This window comes from Sardina pilchardus, chromosome 20 (assembly GCF_963854185.1).
Source record: "Sardina pilchardus chromosome 20, fSarPil1.1, whole genome shotgun sequence".
Lineage (NCBI taxonomy): Eukaryota > Metazoa > Chordata > Actinopteri > Clupeiformes > Clupeidae > Sardina > Sardina pilchardus.
The window spans coordinates 27,494,227-27,509,226 of record NC_085013.1 but is presented as its reverse complement, the minus strand read 5'-3'; the positions used below and the strand labels follow the sequence as shown (position 1 = coordinate 27,509,226).

General features: G+C 46.3%; 2 protein-coding genes across 2 annotated transcripts in view; one reads left to right on the top strand and one right to left on the bottom strand.

Annotated features, from left to right (window-relative positions):
- The window catches only part of ky (kyphoscoliosis peptidase), an 8,066-nt gene extending 5,106 nt beyond the window's left edge, over positions 1-2,960 (top strand). Inside the window, exon 7 of the mRNA XM_062522887.1 lies at positions 390-2,960. Within this exon, the coding sequence (XP_062378871.1) occupies positions 390-1,792 (1,403 nt within the window). The 3' untranslated portion in view covers positions 1,793-2,960. The remainder of the gene's footprint in view (positions 1-389) is intronic.
- A 5,303-nt stretch (positions 2,961-8,263) lies between these two features.
- The window catches only part of dnaaf9 (dynein axonemal assembly factor 9), a 30,263-nt gene continuing 23,526 nt past the window's right edge, over positions 8,264-15,000 (bottom strand). Inside the window, exons 34-38 of the mRNA XM_062522676.1 lie at positions 13,529-13,603; positions 11,540-11,709; positions 11,200-11,265; positions 8,924-9,017; positions 8,264-8,543 (exon numbers count right to left, since the gene is read on the bottom strand). Of these exons, the coding sequence (XP_062378660.1) occupies positions 8,437-8,543; positions 8,924-9,017; positions 11,200-11,265; positions 11,540-11,709; positions 13,529-13,603 (512 nt within the window). The 3' untranslated portion in view covers positions 8,264-8,436. The remainder of the gene's footprint in view (positions 8,544-8,923; positions 9,018-11,199; positions 11,266-11,539; positions 11,710-13,528; positions 13,604-15,000) is intronic.

Below are 15,000 nucleotides of genomic sequence, written 5' to 3'. Positions count from 1 at the left end.
GGTGGAGAGCATTCACTCACCATCGTTATCTCATTTTTGACGGAGGTGGTGTTTAGAGGCCTCTGCATCTGAACTGTTCATATACAGTATTTCCTATGATAAGGGATGTCATTTCATTCAGGTTAAACTGGCTTGGAAAGGCATAAGATGGATTCAAGGTTTGATAGGGGTCCATCAGTCTTGATTGTGGCAGCTAAACTATTTTACTGCAAGAATGAACGGCTAATATATTTTTACAAAGAGTTACAAGTCTTATCCTTGGACCTGCATATTCACAACACATAAATCTGAATCTAAATGAGCCTTTGACTGTTTTATCAGCTGTGCTTATGATTGGTAGATGGGTTAGCAGTGAGTTTGCAATAATTCTTTGTCAACACTCTCCTCAGATGATAACGGTGAGGCCAACGTGTGTATGAGCTTCACCCGGCAAATGAGTGTGACTTACGAGCTGCGACCCCATCACGCCCCTGCCGACACACACACCACCCAGTGCGAGCAGTCAGACGCAGGGCCCCAGCGTGGAGCTTCAGACCAGGGGGGCTCCCCTGGCTCGTCTGCCCGCCTCAGCCTCACCTCCCTGGGCATGAACATGCAGCTGACTCCCCCCGAGGCTGGATCGTACGACCTGCGGCTGTTTGCGCGCCCGCTGTCGGCGAGCGACGCGCGGCACTCCTGGGTGTGCACCGTGGAGGTGGTGTGTCCGGTGGCGGCCGAGAGGGAGGAGGTGCCGGCCAACCCGTTCCTGAGCTGGGGCGTGTGCGTGGACGCCCGCGAGCTGGGCGTGGAGCGCTGCGGCGCAGGAAGTGATGTCACGGAGGTGGGCGAGGCCGGCGAGTGGGCGCTGACCGTGCAGACGTCGCGTCCGCTCATGATGCTGTGCGAGCTGGAGCACACCGCCCTCGAGCCCGCGCTGGCCAAGCGTTGCCTGGCGACGCAGATTGCCGCCGCCCAGCTGGTGTGTCATGTGGTCTGCCCTCTGCGTGGCTTCTACAGGCTGTCTGTGTTCGTGCGGGACTACGATAGCAGCGACGGAAAATTCCAGAACTGTGGGAACTTCCTACTGCACTGTCGGAATGCCTGCCCCGGGCCTGAGAGCCTGTTCCCCCCGAATCTCACCCCGTGGTGCGGTCCGGGGATACGAACGCAGCAGGCCGGACTGACCCAATTCAGCCACACGGGTCCGGTGGTGAGCCTGCCCCAAGGCCGCTGCAACATCAGCTTCCACAAGGCCTCCCCAGACCTACAGGTGCACGCGGGCCTCAGCGCGGAGCTCCACCAGGAGACCACGGAGCTGTGCGTTGAAGAGGCCCTGCCCCTGTCGCGGCACCTCTTCCTCACCCAGATGGACGGCAAGGTGACCGTGAGCGTGAGCGCGCCCCGGCGCGGCGTCTACCGCCTCTCGCTGTACGGCCGGACGCCGCCGCGGCAGGACTACGCGCCGCTGTGCGAGTTCGTGCTGCGCAGCGCGTTCCCCGATCCCGGCCCGCCGTTCCCGGGCGTCTACTCGGCGTGGGACCGCGGCTGCGTGCTGCTGGAGCCGCGCGGGGGGGCGCTGCCCGGCGGGCGGCAGGTGGCGTTCCGGGTGCGCGTGCCCTGGGCGCGGAGCGTGCGCGTGATCGGCGAGAAGCACGCCGAGCTCAAGATGAACAAGAGCCGCGTGTGGGAGGGCCACGCGCACACGGGTCACGGCGCGCTCGCGCACGTCCAACTGGCCGCGGCGGCCGCCGACACGGACAACATGGCCATCCTGCTGACCTGGGACGTCCGCAATCTCCCCAACGAACTTTGAGAGCGCTTCTGTCAACTTGTACGTGTGTGTGTGTGTAAGAGAGATTTTTTAATGTCTGTGAGACATGCATTCACAATCCTTCACTACTTCAATGTTTATCCGTGTTTAAAGAGATATAAGCTAATACATACAACCTATTCCACACAAAGGAGTCTTTCTGACAGTGGAAATGGCTGAACCTGGACATGATAGGCGAAGCTGCCACAACAGGAACTACTGTGCTATTAGGACAGGGAACTTTTTAGTCAGATGGTTCTCAGAGGAACATTTTTTTTGCTTACAAAGGAACCTTGTTGCTTTTATGTCCTTTTCCCCTGTGTGTGCTCATCTCAAACTTGAGAGTATTATGGTGCTGGCAACGCTCATCTCTTCATCCATGACACACAACCTCAGCAGTCCCATGAGCCTTTGCAGTGAGCTGCTTGTCGTGTCACTGTGAACCGGTGCTAGATGTACCCTGTATTTGGTATGTTATTACTGCCGCAATGGGCAGAAATCCCACTGGTGGTGATAATATCTGATAGTTTGTCTGCAAAATGTCATTAAGATCTATTATACCGCATAAAATAGCACAATGGACTTGTTTCTATATACTATTCAATTAAAACCGCTCTTTGTTTCTGAGAGCACGCAGCTAATGGGGAAGTCTGTTTACTTGATACTACCATGACAACCGCTGGCTCAGAATTAGACTCCATTCTTCAGCTCAGTGTTGTAAAAATAAACAATAGGCTAAAAATGTTCGTGTGTGTGTGTGTGTGTGTTTAAGAGACTGAGTAGACACTCCAGGGAGGGGTAGGAAGAAATGAGCAATGTCTGGTAGTGTGTGTGTGTGTGTGTGTGTGTAGAAACTTCTCAAGTTTGTATGTTTGTTTGATGTTTAAGTGATATTTAAATGCACTGTCAGTTAAGTTAGGATGTATACCACTTATGCAGTCTAAGTATGAGTGCTTTTTCTGAGTTTATGCAGAGGTCAATCTGTGTTTACATATAAAAACACGTGCAAACCTGCTTTGTTCATGTGTAGATTAAAACTGATGTATTATTCTGTCCTATATAACCTAGATTAAAGGGGTGTTTTTTGTCTGACTCATGATGAATTTGCCAAGGCTAACAGGAATATTTGTAGAAATGGTTTTGTTTTGTGTGTGTGTGTAAAAAGAGAGTTGAGTGTCCTGTGCTACAGTATTAAACTTGTCTAAGTCCCTGTGTGTGTGTGTGTGTGTGTGTGTGTGTGTAAAAAGAGAGTTGAGTGTCCTGTGCTACAGTATTAAACTTGTCTAAGTCCCTGTGTGTGTGTGTGTGTGTGTGTGTGTGTGTGTGTGTGTGTGTGTGCGCGCGCGCATGCAATATGCCTGAATGCGTATGTGGGTGTATAAACGGTGTGTGCAGGGCAGGCAGTATGTGGCATGCATGTAGGCATGTGTGTGAGGGTCAGGAAAGGGATGTATACACAAGTGAATTCCACGCATACCCCTTTCATCCTCAGACATTCTGCTTTCCCTCAGACACAGATGCACACAAATACACACAGATACACAAACCACTCAGACATCCACCACACCCTGCCTTCACTCTTTCACACACATATCAAAACGATCAGAAATCCTTCTCCTCTCTCACACAGCTGTGCAGAGAAAAGCCTTTAGAATGAGGCAGCTGTTTTACAGCCAGGACAAAGCTGAACCCCTCACACACACACACACACACACAAAGCACCACACAAAGTCCATTAAAATATTAAACTGAGTCGGATTCATCAAGCATATAAATATTTAATGGATTTCTGAGGCTGGTCGAGACCACAGTTAGATGAGAGTATCAAAAGCATCAGTCACAGGAGGAAAACAGAATTACAGTAACTCTGTGCAAAACACCACGCTGTCAATTTACTATTAAATTTGCCTGAAGTGAATATCACCCTAAAAACAACAAAAACACCAACTGAATTAAAACCAACAGTTGAACAGCTTGCAATCAAACAATTTGGCACTTTCAAGTAAAACGTCCTGAAATATTTTATTGATTTATTTCCTCTTCCCCACCACTCTTCTTGTTGCTTGTAGAAACAGGATTGTGAATCTTAAGCATTTTTAAGAGGTTAAGTGGATGCTTGCTTCGTTGTTTTTCAGGAAACTGGAAGTGTGTCCCCATAACCTATGAGGTCACACAAAACCTTAAGCTAAATGCAAAAAAAAAAGACATAATAAAAAGGAGGAGACTATCCCTGGATGATTTGGCTTGTTCCCACAAAACAATCTAACAAAGAGAACAAATAAACATAGGATAAAAATAAAACAATAATAAAGCAATAACAAAACAGGAAAAACATAACAAAACCCTTATGTCTGAAACTTCAGCAGCAGCAGATTACTGGGGAGCAGAGAGAATATGATAGCCCTTTTGCGCTCTAAATTCTCTGATTCACATTTTATACCCCCACCCCCCTAAACTTACATGCAAGTGTGTGTGCATGCGTGTAAAATGTAAGTGTGTGTGTGTGTGTCTGTTTGTGGTCCGTCAGGTTGTGGCACTGCCAGGTGAACGAGCTTCACCGTCTTATTCCCTCTCTGTGTGCTTATGTCTTAATATCCATGCAGGACCAACATAACACACACACAGCAGCCTGTGTGAGGTCATGTTGTCCACCGGAGTCCATTTAAAACACAGTACTTACCCCCCTGCAGAGGTTAGGTATAGAGGTCAGACAACGTGCCCCCGACACAGGCTGCTGTGCACCACTTTGGGGAGGAGGGGGTGTTACATAAAGACATATACTGTAGATGCCAGAACAGCATCGACCACGTAGGATTTTAACCATATGCTCAAAGCCATGTGATCTGATGTGTCTTTTTATTTCATGCTTGAGACCACTTTGTCTAATACCAAAACACACACAACTGAAGATGCATGTGACACACATGCGCTGTGTTTGTATGTGACACACATACAAGTGTTTCAGTATAGATGGCAGTGGAATACATGAATAGCTAACAACTCGCACACCTGGCAATACAATTAAGCCATTTTGTCCTGGACGGTTAATAGCTAGCCTTTTAACGCACACACCACAACACACACTTGCATGTGTAATTTCCAACTCATGTGGGAACAAGCCTTTTTCAGTCTCAATTGGGAGATTAGTCCTCTACAGCCCTGAAATGAAAGGAAAAAAGTGCTCTAATTGGACGAGAAACTGGAGGGACAACACCCTCTTTAGTGTGATCTCCACTGTAAGCGCTAAAACCTGCAAAATGGGGTTTGTTCCACTTCTTACAAACCACATTGATTGATTTATTTATAATTTTTCAAAGAAAAAATCCCCACCAATCATTTCCTTTAGACACCAAACTCTGTTTAGGTCCTCTAACCTCAGCTCTTCGGACGGAGAGTAAAATACAAACGTACACAGACGGGAACGCAGAACGTCTGCGTATATAAATGCGGGCATATGCAGGGGCAGCCTCTGGAGGGCCTCGCGAGTCGCTGGGGGCCCCTCTCTGTGCAATGAATGGAGGGGTCCTCTCAGAGCCAAACACCTGGCCACCACCCTGCCCAAATTTTTTATTGATTTCAGAGACCAGTCTGAAGGCAGGGTGGGGGCCCATTTGGAGGAAAAACAGCTCCTTCAATAACCAATCAGTTCGTTCTGTACCTGAGCACTGTCTTTTATTTTCTTTGTTTACTTTTTTCACATTCTCGTTCTCGTTTTTCTTCCTTTTTAGCTTTTCTTCTCTTTTGGGGCCCTCCAGTGCTCTCCCCGCTGCCCATAATGCTTTGCTTTGTAGCGTGAGCCTTTCACCGACGCTGGAGCTCTTATGCACTCCGCAGCAGCCAAACCATGTACAGAAATGTAAAAGAAAGAAACAAAATTCAAGTTTTCTTTTTCTGACATTTTCTTCTGTAGCCCAAAAAAATACTGAGATCCCGAGATTCCCCCCCGGCTCAAATTGATTCGGCTTTTTGATTCACAGCATTCTAAAAAAATATTTCACTTTTTCAATATATATTTGGTTCGAGGTAATTCAAATTTTTCCATCAGATATGCAAAATAAATTCAAAATCTAGTTTTTGTTTCATTGTAGTACCAGTGTGGTGAAAGGCATTTGTGTCAGCGTAAATAGACCTCAGTAAGACATCTTAACACATGCAGATAGTATGTGCTAATAATTACTGCTACTTAGAACTAAATATTATGTAAGGTTAGACACGAGCCAGGCCTTTAAGGAGACCTAAAGTTAGATCACAGGGTCCTGTGGGACACACTCACACTCCAACAACCTATACTCAAGGCCAAATATTACTGAGACTCAAGCAACAGCAGGGTATGTGGGTTGTAGTTATACAGTTGTGTGTGTGTAAGTATGTGTGTGTGTGTGTGTGTGTGGGACTCATGGGTATTGTGCAACTGCACTCAGAGCACAACTGGTGCACACAACACAGCAAGTGGTGTAATCTTAAGAGCTTTGTGCGAGTGTCTCTGTGTGAGTGTATATTTGGGTCAGTGTTGACAGATGACCGCTAAAGAGTTGCACTGGCTACACACACACACACACACACATACACCTAAGGCTAGGCGAGCGAATTCATCACACACTAACACGACTTGCACCCACCCACCTTAGGAGTGTGTAAAAGTATTCTGGTCCTTAAAAGGCTTGCTAAGTCTTGGGGTTAAGCTACCGCTCACTCCCTCATGTCCGCTGACGCGAAAACAGTATGACGTATCACCGTGGAAACAGTGACATGCCTACCGCATGACTGCCTGCGGGCAACGGACAGAGATGATTTTTTACCCATGGCGACAGGCGACACGTTTCAATAACAACGGCACCACAAGGGTTAATCTGCGAGACGGTGTATGGCTTAGAAAGAACAATGCTAACCCACGCGGCTTGTACACACTGACTCACGCCGCATACACTGGTACAGAGGGGGCCAGCAGTGTCCAGTCTTTGGGAATAAATGTGTATGTGTGTGTCTGTACACACACGTGTGTGTGTGTGCATCTGTGTGACTCCCAAACACAAAATCAAGTTGCCTTTTTATCATCTGATTCACCAACAAAGGCAATTGTGACAAACACCTTGGCACTTAGGTTTAGCGAACAATTTCTAAGATTGTGTGTTTGTGTGTGTAGGACACTGCTAACCCCCTGCTGAGTAAAGGTTCTTAGTAAAGAGGAAACATGCATAGAGATTCAGCCTACTGACGGCTCTTGTGAGAGTTGCGTCTACCGCAGCGCTGGACTGCACAGTACAGAACACGTGCGCATACAAGGCCGCTGCTCTACAGGGACACACATACACACGTTGTCCTACAGATACAGCCTCTAACACCTCTACGGCAAGCCCACACCCCCACCTGACCTCCCAATCCCACCCTAACACCCACGGCAACACCAACCAACCCAACACCGCCCACCCTAACCCAAACACCTACCCCAGTCAGTCAAGTCAGACTAACCCAAGATTCAATAGCCTTTTCCCCCATCAACTTTTGACTGAATCCCAGACCCAACCCAATGACTGCTCCCATTTAGTGTTTGAAGTGTATCCAGGGTGTGGTGGTTTATGGATTGTGAGTATGAGTGTGTGTGTGCTCACATTAAATACACACACACACACAGTTGGTCAGACGAGAGATCCTCACCTGAGCTGCAGGAGGTACCAACATCACCTTTGTCACACACACACACACACACGCACACGCACACACACCTTTCCCTGTGTCACACACTGTACACGGCTCCTCTCCTGTCCGATTCTATTCACTATTTACACATACCTATCTTGTGTTTGGTTGTCTTCGGACAGAAAGAGCCTTTTTTTATTCAAGTATTTACAGACACAGACATGGACCAGTCTGGGACTTTATCAGTTTAGTGCTTTGTGTGTACGTGCATCTGTTGCGTATGTACTGTATGTACTGTGTGTGTGTGTGTGTGTGTGTGTGCGCTGTTTGGTCCAACAGACAGGTGTGGTGTGTATCGGGTGTCACCAGGGGGGGCTGTTCCAGGGAAAAGCCCGTGGGGGTGAGAGCAGAGAGCCTGCCAGGCCTAAAATACTCTTTAATTATGCCCTGGCATAAACACCCGGGCGCTCTCTCTCTCTCTCTCACTCTATCTATCTCTCTCTCGTTCTCTCACACACAGATATCACACACAACAACACAGGGGCCTGAGGTACACCAGTCTCTATTCAACACCTCACCTTACACAGAGTGGTTCAGCTCAGGACAAACACACACACGCACGCACGCACGCCACCAGTCAGAAAAACAAACTCTGACACACACACACAGAGGTCCTTCCTCGCTCGCTTAAGACCGACGTTGGTTTCGGTCAGGATCTCTCGTCCATGTATTTCAAGTGTTCCTGTTGCCATGGCAATGGGATTGGTTGGTTTCTGTGGGTATAACCCCACCTCCTACCCCTTACGATCCATTCCACCCCTCCCCAACCCACCCCGCTCAACCCGTGGGCAGAACACTTTCCCTTTTTTAAAGTGATTGAGGGATTAATATGGCAGGTTAAATCGAGTGACCGGCCTGAACGGACAGAAGTAACGAGTGCAGTGGAGGATGGAGAGAGCAACCGGATGAAGACGGACGGACGGACGGACGGACGGAGGAACTCTCGGTGCCTAGGGGTCGAAGAGGTCCCTCTGGTCCTGCAGCTCCAGCTCACGGTTAAAGCGCTCAATCTCCTTATTGGCCTCCTGGACATACTCGTCTATGAACTGCTCCATCGCTGCACACACACACATGTAAGGAAATACACACACACACACACACGCGCGCACACACACGTGTCACACACACACACACGCACATTCTATCTTTAAAGCAGTACTATGAGTTGGATGTGAATCTGAAGGAGCACGTACGTACATGTGGAATATGGAAGTAAGACTTCCCATCTATTCATTAAAACACATGACTATGAATGTGTGCTCACACACACACACACACACACACACACACACACATACAACCACACACACAGAGGGGAATATTTAGCTATTCCATACACTCATTCAACACATGACAGGATACTGAAGGGAAACTACTCACACATAAACACCTCATACCACACACACACACAGAGCATTAAACACCATGAAAGGATACAGGGGTGGAGGGTAGACTTGTCTCCAAAGAAGCTGACGAACTGACGGCCATTATAGAAGTAGCCGGGAGGCAGAGGGTCCAGATGGCGTCTCACCTGCACAGCAGCATACGGCAATGTTCACCACTCTGTCTGTCTACCTGTCGGTTCGGCTGTCTGCTCATCTGTCTCTATTGTACTTACACGCTGCAGTGTCTTTTGAGCGTACACATGAGTGATTACCATGAAAGATCTACATACTGTAACATCTATGCTTAGAACATCCACTAGCTCACTCTATAGTCCACTATACAATTTAAGTGTATAGATAGTGTACATTATAATTGGTCCACTATAATATATTGCAAAGTGAAGAAACTAAATTACAGTTTGAGGTGGTCACAATTTCCTTGGACTATCTACCGAGAGCAATATTGTTCAACAACAATTTGACATATTGAAATGGTTATCTGATAAAGGGGACGTATCTGTTAAGTCTCTGTGGGTGGACTACCTACAGTAAGTAAAGCCCAGAATGGTAGTCATCAGTTGAATGTGCGTAAATAAGGCATGACACTGAAATGTGTCACTGTACAATTGAGCCATGTCTAACAATCAGGTATGGAAACTGGTCAGGGAGGAAAAAGGTGAGAGGAGTGCGCAAGGAGAAGAATGGCAGTTTCATAGTGAAACTAGCACGAGTGACATTTTTTGCCAATACTGCATAGCTTGTACGAATTGATGAATTGAAGAATGAATTGACCCAAAACCAGAAATGTGCAAAGAAAACAAGCTAAAAAATGACTCATTTTTTCAGGGCACACTAAACGGAAGCTCTTTATAGCACATGCTACGAACGTCTATTTAAACAATATATTTATGGAATAAATCTAGACGGGTACAGTACCTCTGATCAGCATTGCTGTTCGCTGCTAAACTGTAATGATGTAAGCACCAGCCAGCGGAGGGCACTTCTAGCCTACCATGCACTCAGACAATATTATGCGCCTGCCCTAATTCTGAAGCCACTGCTACAAAATGAAGAGGAAACACTGTACTGTTTCTGTTTTTACAATAGTGAAAATTGGACAGGTCATAATAACCTCAGACTAGTTCTATGTATTGTTCAATTGCAATGTGTGCAGCAGCAAGCAGGGGAGGATATGTCGGTCGGCAGGATCATTTCAAAAGGAACTGCAACTACATTATGCTAATTCTGATTCTGTGGCGGCATTAATTTTGCCATGGCGGGCTGCCATACCTAAATCAATGTATATGAAACATTGTAACAGTGAACTCCACGTTGACCGCCTACCCCCCAACAAATATTTTCTCATCGGATCTGCACGAACCACGTAACCCTTATTTTTTTTTTAAAACATTGAATTTCGCCCAAAGGTGAGGAGTGGTTTTATTGTTTAATTATGTGTATCTATTCACATACTGCATCCCTATTTCACTCTTTTTTTTCTTCTTGAATTTCTTGAATTACCATTTTATTTTATTTATTTTTTAAATAATTTTATGTCTTTTGAATCTTCTTTTGGAGCCCCTCGGTCTTTGGTATTATTTGCCCTAAATGGTGCCTTCCAGGCAGCGCTGCCTTCAAGGCACTACTCCCCTCAGTTTAGGGGTAGGATGAGGGTTGAGGGGGTTAGGGTTAGGAATAGGGTAAAGGTAGCGCCTTTTAGGCTGTGCTGCCTGGAAGGTGCCATTGGGGGCAAAAAAAAACACCATTGAGCGTCTCCCCTCCTTTCAACCCACGTAACTCGGGCATCTCTTCCACCTATACTATGTATGTACTGTACTGTACAGCCAAATACCTCTCTGCCTTACTTCTGAAGCACTTTAGGTCAACTCCTGTTGTTTATAAATGTGCTATGTAAATAAAGTGACTTGACTTGACTAAAGACAGTGTGGCACAAATGAATGTCTTGGGATTCCCCCTCAGTGAAAGGCTCTTCTACTGTCTTAATGGCTACTGTCTAAATGGCTAATGGTAAATATAATCTAAGTGAGGGTGATTGCTTGCAAGAGTGGGAGGAAATTGGCTACAAGTGCAGATGTTTAGAGTGTGCGAGAAGAGCGCTTTGAATATGAAGTAGATTGATTATGTAAAACAAAAAGGCCCTGAGGTGGCCTTGTTCTGTTTCTGTGTGTGTGTGTGTGTGTGTGTGTGTGTGTGTGTGTGTGTGTGAGAGAGAGAGAGAGAGAGAGAGAGAGAGAGAGAGTGTGTGTGTGTGTGTGTGTGTGTGTGTGTGTGTGTGTGTGTGTGTGTGTGTGTGTGTGAGCCACTCACGTGGATGCTCCTCAGCTCCTGTGGGCTCAGACTCTTACGGGTCTTCCTCACCTTCTTCATCAGTTTCTGCCCAAGGCACAAACAGACACAAGCACACACACACACACACACACACACACACTCCTGAGTCAGAGCATGTCTAAACAAACAGGCACTGCAGCAGAGATTATGCAATGTGGGTGAGTGTGTGCATGTGTGTGTGTCTGATAGTCTCTTTTGGGTGTTCATGCAAATGAACATGATTTAAATGCATGTTTTCATGAAGAATGACTAGTGTTGCATATGTTCATGATTCACAGCCTGTGTGTGTGTGTGTGTGTGTGTGTGTGTGTGTGTTTACCTGCTTGGCACAGAGCCGGAGCCAGTCCTTGAGGCTGTCCTCTGTGAGGCCGACCCCGTGGAAGAGCAGGACGGAGGGGGGGCAGGCAGCGTCGCCGCTGGGCACCGAGTCCACCAGAGTCAGGTTCCCAGTCACAGTGTTTAAGCACACCTCCATCAGCTTACTGGAGTCTGCAGCACGCACGTGCACACACACACACACACACAACCATACACACACACACACACACACACACACACAAATCCAGTATTAAAATCTGCTCATCCATGAAAGACATCGTTAGTCATGGGAATGGGTGTAACGCACCATCAAACATGGCGGTCTAGTGAGAGCTATAACTACAGAAACCATGACCAACAGACAACATGCAGCTTGTGCTACAGGCAAACATCCCATCATCCACTGCTCTTGTCCACCTGTGAAAACCACAACACCCATGAGGCATTCTGTAAACACACAGGCACAAACTTAAACTGCAACACACAGAAATAAAAAACAACTACAACTCAAAGACTACAATCAGAGATGAATGGACTACGCTACCCATGGTGTTTTGTGTGACTCAGAATCCACATGACGATGAGTGGAAACCCAAAAAAGTAAATGAACGAAAAATGTTGGGTTCACTTACGATCCACACGCGCAGTCAGAAAGCACTTGGGTGTTTTGGGAACCAATCAGGTCACTCAGGTCCTCACACAACCCACCAATCAGAGCTCACTCAGAGTTCACTCAACCAACTAAAATCACTCTTGATCCACACAAAAGTCGCACAAAATCACCAGACCCAATCATGTGTCACTCATAATCCACGCAAACCAAAAGGATCTCACTCACAAGCGAAACACACTCAGTTTCACGCAGCCTGAACTCAGTCGGAGTCGGGAGTCCACACAACCGGTCAGAAATCAGTCCACACAAACAATCAGAGGTCATTCAGGGTCCACGCAACCAATCAATCAGTGCTCACTCAGGGTCCACATAAGCAATCAGAAATTAGTCAACGTAATCAAACTGAAATCACTCGAAGTCACACCATCCACCTCTGGAAGGGAAAAAAAAGAGAGAAAAAAAAAGAGCAAAGAACAAAGAACAAAAAAAAAATCCACACAATCACTCTAATCCACACGGAACTCACACAACCAAGTGAACCACTGGAGAACTGAAATAACCAATCCCAGATGACAGTATAATATCAATGCAAGAATCTGTCCCCATGCAATTAAAACAGGGAGATAAGGTCACCACCACACAACTGAACTGAAAGAGAGGAGAAAACTCAGTAGGGGTCACAGGAATGAGTGTGGAACTGAAAATGGTCACAGCACTGGAGTGAGGCAAGGCCAGACCATGGAGAGAGAGAGAGAGAGAGAGAGAGAGAGAGAGAGAGAGAAGACAGAAAGAAAGAATAGAGCAGATCGAGAGTCCTACCGTCCACGCCGTTAGCCTACGGCTAGCCCAGTGCTAGCATTCAGCTGTGTACCGATTCCTAGTGCGAGGGGGGCAAAACGCAGGGGCACGTGCTTACCGCACGCGCACACGCTCTCACAAAAACACACACACACACACACACGTGTGCTAGATACACACACACATACGCGCACCCACGGTAGAGAAGAGGACAGAGGCTGTGGGGCCGCCGTCTTATTTGTTAATACAAATGACAGAGATACAGGGACAGCTAACAGATCTGCTGCAGTGGGAGGACAAGTAGAGGTGAAACTTCATATCCATCCACACCCACAAACACACACACATAGACACAGACACACACAGAGACACACACACACAGGGTATTTTCCCATTTCTCATGTCCTCCCCCTGTAGCAGAGCACAATTTATAGTCAAGAAATGACAGATATGTGTGTATTGAAAAGGACACACACACACACACACACAAACACACACACACACACACACACAAAGCTGAAGTGGTGTGTGCGGTGGTCTTACCAGAGTACAGAGGAGAAAAGGTGTATGTGAGCATACCAGAGAAGCGTACGGTGCCCCGGAGGTGGTAGATGTTCCCCTTGAATGGGCTCGGCTTCAGAGAGGACTTCAGCGCTGAGAGGACAGGGAAGACAGGTAACACACACACACACACACACGCACACACACACACACACGCACACACACACACACACACACACGCACACACACACACACACACACATACACACACACACACACACACACACACAAATACATACACTTTATTCAACGTCAATCTCTGTTCCTTCATGCGATACTGTTTGTGCGTCCTGGTCTAAAAACACATCACATCAGTACACTGTGCATCCATAGGGGCCTGTTTAATACACTAATAAGGAGCACTTGAGCACATGGGAATGGTCTTAATGCAGGTCAAAGACAGGAAGCCATGACCCATTTCACGTTCATTTGCATCTCTCTGTGTGTGTGTGTGTGTGTGTGTGTGTGTGTGTGTAAGGGGCAGTCATGCTTGCTGTGTGCTAAGTGGCTGGGTGAGTTGAGACATAAAAAAGAGAGGACTCAGCGATTAAATCACACCATCTTCTCAGCTTTACTGGCTTTATACATTTTTAAACAGTTACGCTTAGAACAATTATGCGAAACCGAAATTTCCAAAATTTCTTGTTTTGGGTCTGACGGTTGAAGATGTGCAGCATTGGTTTATTTATAGGGGTTAGATATCATTATCAATATCATTATACGTTTAAGCATCTATGCTGCTGTAGATAAAAATATAATTCTTCAAGAATCTTGACACTGATTGGCGGAGAGTTTTACATTAAAGCTAAATAATTTTAATTTGAATTTGAATCTTGAATTTCCCCTTGGGGATCAATAAAGTATCTATCTATCTATCTATCTATCTAAATAATGCACATGTACTCTGGACAGCCACAAATTGAGCAATGTGACCATGTTGGTACTGTATGTTGGTATGAAAATCACAGCATGTTCATCAAAAATAATATCCTACAACATTTTAAGACTAGCTGCATAAAATCATCTAGGGGGCCTGTGACAGTCAGTTGGACTGATCCATATGCATGAGAAGATGATTGTCATTGGTATGAGACCACCTGAAGCGCTCTCGCATGGTGAATTCACAGTACGAATACATCTAGTAGCTCTTAGGGTTTTATATAACACAACTGTACATTGGCCCACTCCAGCTTATCTTTTACATTCTAAATGTGATTATTCTCAATACGGCCACCCATGCGGAAGAGAGAATGAGCTCAAATAAAATGCTGCATAATTTGCTTGTTTAATTGGACTTTTTTTTGGACTGTTATCAAGTCATTTTTCATTTGGCATAACCAGCTTTTGCCTCTAATGGCACTAGCCTCATTACATTTTCTACACTCACAAAAGCTTTAAATGTGACACAGTTAGAGCAGTCATTAACTGACATTAAAGACACACGACATGCTTGAAAAAACACATGGTTTCAGTACAGGCAGTTATGTTTG